This window comes from Ananas comosus, linkage group 8 (assembly GCF_001540865.1).
Source record: "Ananas comosus cultivar F153 linkage group 8, ASM154086v1, whole genome shotgun sequence".
Taxonomy (NCBI): domain Eukaryota; kingdom Viridiplantae; phylum Streptophyta; class Magnoliopsida; order Poales; family Bromeliaceae; genus Ananas; species Ananas comosus.
Window position 1 is genome coordinate 13,275,990 of NC_033628.1, and position 6,932 is coordinate 13,282,921.

Below are 6,932 nucleotides of genomic sequence, written 5' to 3' on the forward strand. Positions count from 1 at the left end.
TACCACGATTTTCTTCTCTTACTAATCTATATGTTACTGTTAACAAATATGATATTTTAGATAAAATCTAATAACTTATTAAGAAACGCTATTAAATAGTAAAAAAAATATAAAATGAATCTCCATGATAAATTTATTGACAACTTCTATCAAGATTTTTTTTTATTATTTTTGTATATATATTGTTATTTTTATGTTAAAATGAGCTTAATATTTGCTCAATCACTTTTAATCTAAATTTTTTAGTAGTGTTTATATAAAATTATAAATTTATTGTCTACAATGTAGGGATTGAAAAAAAAAATTATAGTTGAGTAGTATTTTTTTAATACAACCTGTCAAGTACAGTTCAGCATAGTGTTATTAAGCCTACGTGTAATAACAAAGTTCTTCTATAAATCATCTGGCCCAAAAATTTTAGGCTAACATAAAAAATATAACGGTAGGCCCATTTAAAGCCCAATTTGTTAGTTCTGTTTTGTTGCTTATTATTTTATGAGAAAACTTCAAATATCACCCATGTGATTTCGTACTTTCTTACATTAATATCATGTGGTTTAAAGTGTATTACTTTCGTGCCTTGTGGTTTTTTTTTTTTTTATTTTCTTCATTAATTTTTTTTTTGTTAAATCAATAACAAAACTAAAGAGTACTAAAGTGAATATTCGATAAACTATTGGTGGGGTATCTGAAGTTTTTTATAGGGTTAATTTCATAGGTGCCCTCACACCAACCCCTAATTACATGGATACCCTCCAAAAATTATTAATATCAAAAATACCCTTCAAATTTAGTAAAATTATCAAAACTACCCTTATTACCTATATTTTTTAAAAAATATGACTAAAATACCCATTTTACCCCTCTTACTCTTACAACAATTATAATATATATTTTATTACCAAGATAATATACTTTTACTATAAGTATTTTTCTAGTTTAATTTAATTAATTTAATATGTCTTCATTTTAACTAGTTTAATATGTCTATATTTTATTTCATTTAACTAGTATATATTCATTTTATTTGTTTAATTACAAATGGAATAATTAGATACTTTTTGTTAGATTTATTTTAAGATTTTTATATTGTTTTAGATGTAGTTTGAAAATTCTTTATTGTAGCTTTAATTTATATTACTATGAGTTTTTTTTCATATTTGTCTTTTTATAGTTTACTTTGATTATTTTTTAAATCTTTATATTATGTTATATATAGTTTGATAGTTTTCTATTTTATCTTTGAAAATTTTTTTTGATAGTTTTCTATTTTAAATGAAAAAATAATTAAAATAATCAAAGTAAACTATAAAAAGACAAATATGAAAAAAAACTCATAGTCATAATTTTTTTGAAAAAATAATCAAATTAAACTGTAAATAAAAAACAAATTAAATTAAACTAAAAAATACTTATAAAAAAATATGTATTATAATTGTTGTAAGAGTGAGAGGGGTAAAACTGGTATTTTGGCCTTTTTTTTTTCGGAAATTCAAGTAACATGGGTAGTTTTGATAATTTTACTAAATGTGGAGGCCAATTTTGATATTAATAATTTTTGAAGGGTATCTATGTAATTAGGGGTTGTTGAGAGGGTACCTATGAAATTAACCCTTTTTTATATATGATTTAATGAAAAGTTAACGGAGGGGTTAACGAAAAATAAAAAATAAAATCACATGGTACTAAATTGATACACTTTAAACTACAAAGTACTAAAATGAAAAAGTGCAAAATCACATGAATAATATTTGAAATTTACCATATGTGAAAACTTGAGTGACATCCGTTTGTGCTTAATTAGCACGGGAAGTTTGATCTCATTTTTAATTTAATTTCAAAAGTTCGTTCGCTTGGTAATTAGCATTAGATATAACACGTTTCAGATGATAAATCTAAGCGGAAAAAAAAAAACAGTTTGTTTGCTAATTAACAACTCACATGATGAAATTGGTACAAGTGAAAACAATCAAATGATTCTGGGTCAAACTTGGAAGTTGAATTTTGCAATAAACTCACTTATTTATATAATTTTATTTAATTTTATAAATAATGCTATAATTAAAGCATGGGATTTAGGATAATAACCATGCGAATAAGCAAATGCGGAGGGGATCCGAACCCAACTACAAAGATCCTCAAACGCTACCGCTACCGCCATTACGAAATTTCTCAACGGTCACCACACTGACACCTGGGCCCTTCTTAAGCGGGCCCCACATGTCAGGCACACCACACCGCATATTATCGTTACACCGACCCCTCACGGGATCCCCTTACTTTCCCCCTCGGGAGACTCGTGGATCGCGTTTTTGAATCGTCTTCTTCCTCTTCCTCTTCCTCTTCCTCTCTCACTTTCTCTTTCTCGCTCTCTTCTTCGATCAAACCCTGATCCCTCGCTCTTTGTATTGGGAGGAGCTAGAGAAGCGGCGGCGATGGCTTCGGATAGCTTCGGCGACAAGAACGCCGTATTCCGGAAGCTCCAGCTCAAATCGGAGAACAAGGTAATCCCCTTTAGGGTTTATTGGACTCGTTTCGACATTTTGATCTGTTTCTAGCTCTTTTGGGGTGGATTTGATTATGTGATGTTATTGATGTAGATCTTTGATCTTGATTTTGTGGTCGCAGGTGTGCTTTGATTGCGACGCGAAGAACCCGGCGTGGGCGTCGGTGACGTACGGGGTCTTCCTCTGCATCGATTGCTCCGCGGTCCACCGCAGGCTCGGCGTTCACATCAGCTTCGTGAGGTAACCTGAATCTTTTCAAATTTAGGGTTTAGGGTTTAATGGGATCTTATCTCTTTGATTGTTCGTGGGGCATTTCCGTTTGAAAACCCTTTAAGATTTATAATTTCTTGTTTCCTTCCTTTTAGGGTTTTTAGCATTTTATACCAAATCCTACATTAAAAATTATGCCACAGATTTTTAGATATTTCGAAGTGAAGAATAATACGAAACAACCGTTTTACCCTAAAGGCTTAAGTTGTTAGAGAACGGTGTGATTCAAATATTTTTATATTTAACAAATAATTATTGCCTCTTGACATGCTTGGGATGTATGAGCTGCACAAAGGAAGATCCAAATTAACACTACAATTAATGGCTCAATATAAAATGCTTTGAATTTGACATCATATAAGAAGAGTTCCATTACTTGCATGGGGAAATCAATGATATTTTCCTGATGTTATTCGTGTAGAGTGCAGAAGGGTGATGGTGATCTTATCCTTGGCGAAATGCTTTTGCCTTTTGTTAATTGAAGAAAACAATGTAGGAATAAGAGAAGAAACTGATGAGTGATCTATCATGGGGTGCCAGGGGAAAAGTTCTCTTTCCTTCTAGAATAGACAAAGGGGTGATTTAGATTTTTGACATGCGATAAGCCATATAGGTTTCCTCGATAGTTGGCATGTTGAAAAAAAACATGCATAAAAAGAATCTATGTGTAGCTTTTATAGGACAATTAGCTAAATTAACGTAGTTTAGATTCGCCAAGTTTGTTCTATAATATCGTAGTGTACTTTTCTCTTGTCATGGCCCTTAATCATGACAAATACTTTGACAAAGGTGGGTGTGATTGTTTGGAAAACTGAATTTCTTGCTTATCGTGAGATTTGCAAGGAAGCATATCAAGTGTTTGCAAGAGTTTGAAGCTAGGTATAGAGAACTACTATTGGTTTGGGTGTCCCTCTAGTGCGATATAACTGAGATATAAAAGCTTGTCTCATCATTAAAATTATCTTCTTGAGAGGTGGAGTTTACTCCGGCCCGTTGGTGGAGTTCCCACCTCTGTCGGTGCAGTTCAACATAAGCTTGACAAGTAAAACACTCAAATGTATATAATTGTGCAATGTGAAGAAGATTCTGATGGTCTGGTTGCAAGTGCTTGCCTTGATGGTCCAGTTTGCTTCGATCCCTTGTTTCATCTCTTCGTTGACAAATACATCTGCATCCTGTAGGTCAACTAATTTAGACTCATGGACTCCGGAACAGCTAAAGATGATGGCTTTCGGAGGCAACAATCGCGCGCAGATCTTCTTTAAGCAGCATGGGTGGACAGACGGTGGGAAAATTGAGGCCAAGTATACATCAAGAGCCGCTGAGTTGTACAGGCAGATGCTGTCCAAGGAGGTTGCAAAAAGTCTTGCAGAAGACAATAGCTTGCCGTCCTCACCTGTTGCTGTATCCCTGGTACCAGATATAGGAAGTGGACTTCCTGAACTTAAGCTTGCGGAGGAAACAAAAGCAAGCACGAATGAACAGCATGAAACTGAGATTGCCTGTTCCCCTAGAGGTCCAGTTCGTTCTACATTTATCAGTTCTATCAAGAAGCCTATTGGTGCAAAGAAGATCGGAAGCAAGAGTGGAGGACTTGGAGCCCGAAAGCTTACTACAAAGGTTAACTATTTTCCCAATCCTGCAAGTTATATGCTAACTTATTACATTCCCAACCGATTTGATATAGGTTGTTTTTGGGTAATTTGTTTATAGTGTTTTCACTGATTCAATCATATATATGATCAACAAGCTTTCCTATCTCTTTTTGGCTTCTTGAGCTAGCCTCTCTACTTTGAAATGCAATAGTCAGTCATTTGGCAACAAAAGAACCTGGAACTTTTCTATGTAGGGAAACTGAAACTGGACACCAATACCAGAAGTCCCAATTTGGAGCTGAAGAAGTTTGTAATGAAAAACTTGTTAATGTCTCTTCCTGCTGGGCGCGGCTGGAGCTTGTGCAGCAGTGGTGTTGGAATAGTGCTATTTGAGAAGCTCTTTTGTATTGAAATCTCCTCAATTGCTTTCTGCTGCAGTAGATACTCCAAATTGGATCTTCCAGATGTTCTGTTTGTCAAACTCTTGGCTGAAGTAGAGTTGTTGTTCCAAAAGTGAAGCTAAAGAGGCAAAAGATGTTGGGTTACTTGGCAACGAATCTTCTATTATTCCTTTTTTTTTTTGCTTCTCAATTTGGGCTTTGAAACAAATCTTCTTCGAACATCATGAAGAATTTATCTTTTTCAACTTTCCAATTGCAGCCAAATGAAAACCTCTATGATCAGAAGCCTGAAGAACCAACCCCTGTTTTGACATCCTCGGCTAGTACCACCACATTCCAAGGGCTATCCCTCCCTTCTCAATTTGAATACATGGAAGATATACCATCATCGGCTGAGATCACCTTCGGAGGAGCTCAGGATATCGGTCATGTTACACCACCAAAATGTTTGAACTTCTTTGCACAGTTTGAAATGGACGGTGGGTTTCAGAAAAAGTTAATCACTGGTTCATCCAAGGCACAGGTAAAACTCTATTTGCTTCTTTGAATTATGTTGGACCTGAATATACTTAGTTGAAATATGCTCCTCCTGGGAGATTTATTTTTGCCAACATTTTTTTAAGGGTAATTAATTTGTTGCTACTATGACTAACATGCATTTCCAAAACTGTGTTGTTTAAGGTAATATCATAAAGAACTGAACTTCTCTGGTTGTAATATGCATCAATGTAGCTTTCTTCTTGGTAGTATTATTTTCTTGTGAAAAAGTATATAGATGCGGGCTTATCCGGGGATTACTAAGGTATTGTAATAATTATAATTTATGAGCCACTATCTTTTGCACCTCCAGATGAATTCAGATTTATGATTTTCTCCAGATGAATTCAGATTTATGATTTTTCTTTAATTTTTTTTATCTGCAGCAGGCTTTTCTATGGTAAATTTATATTAGCCGTCATAAAAGTACTAAAGTAGTGTGCACAATTATTGCCATCTATCCAAGTGATTTATCGAGTTATTTTACTATGTTTTGTGACTTCTTTATTGCTCTTTAGATGCAAGAAAGTAATGAAGCTAGACAAAAATTTTCAAATGCAAAGTCAATATCGTCAGCTCAATTCTTTGGCGATCAGAACAAAGCTGATATAGATGCTCAAATCTCCCTTCAAAAGTTTTCGGTATGTAATTTTATCTACTGGCAGAAATTAATGTGATAACTAACTATATTCTGAAGCAATTCTAGCATAAGGCCATCATTTATGTGACTTTCGCTTTGATTTCAAATTCAGCTATCGCTTACTGGCTCTGTTTTCCAAAATTCGATCTTGGATCTACCGGATTTTTTATGAGGTTCAATACACTTTTTCTTTCTCTTTCCTTACTATCCTAAAGGATTGAAAGGGAGAGGCGAAATTTTAGTTACGTCATGTGGAATTCTATTTCTTCATTTCTTCGCATATCAATAACTAGAATGAAAAAAAGGGGAATGACAGGGCATCTGGGAATAAACGATTAATTTCTATCAATAGACCTGCTAAAGACCCAAACCATAGAGTAGTTAACACAGGTGCCACGGAGAGATATGTTTTTAGATCTCGCATTGAAAATCCTCCTTCTTTATTGTAATACATATATTGTCAGATGCTGTAGTTCAAGATCATTTTTATTTATTTTTACGCGGATTTCCTAACAAAAATGGATATGTACAATGAACCAATAGATGAGATTTTCCTGTCACTAAAAAAGAAAAAGACGACCTCTTCTTCCTGAGCATTACGGATAAATATTCATTATTTTTTATATGTTAGGTTGGGTTTCAGATGTATATAATTCTTTTATTATATGAAACCAAAAACAAGAAATGACAAGAAAGTTCTATATAGATAGAGGAGAAAATAAAGATGTGGAAAACAAGACAGGTATTTTGTACAATGACACTGTACAACAATTTTGAAAAGGGATGTAGCGCAGCTTGGTAGCGCGTTTGTTTTGGGTACAAAATGTCACGGGTTCAAATCCTGTCATCCCTACCTATGACTTCTCCTATGGGCAGTAACGAGAGATTAATTGCGATCAATTAAAATGGGGCATAATCTTTCATTTTTGGATACTATATGTATGCGAGATGTGTGAGAAGTTAAGTGGAAAAAAAAAAAAAA

The 6,932-nt window shown here is 33.9% G+C and overlaps 1 protein-coding gene across 1 annotated transcript; it reads left to right on the plus strand.

Annotated features, from left to right (window-relative positions):
• Nucleotides 2,298-6,389, plus strand: LOC109713712 (probable ADP-ribosylation factor GTPase-activating protein AGD8). The gene is made up of 6 exons (XM_020237890.1): nt 2,298-2,504; nt 2,629-2,747; nt 3,959-4,397; nt 5,033-5,296; nt 5,829-5,951; nt 6,063-6,389. Exons 1-6 carry the CDS (start codon nt 2,436-2,438, stop codon nt 6,120-6,122), a joined length of 1,074 nt encoding a protein of 357 aa, XP_020093479.1. The 5' UTR covers nt 2,298-2,435; the 3' UTR covers nt 6,123-6,389.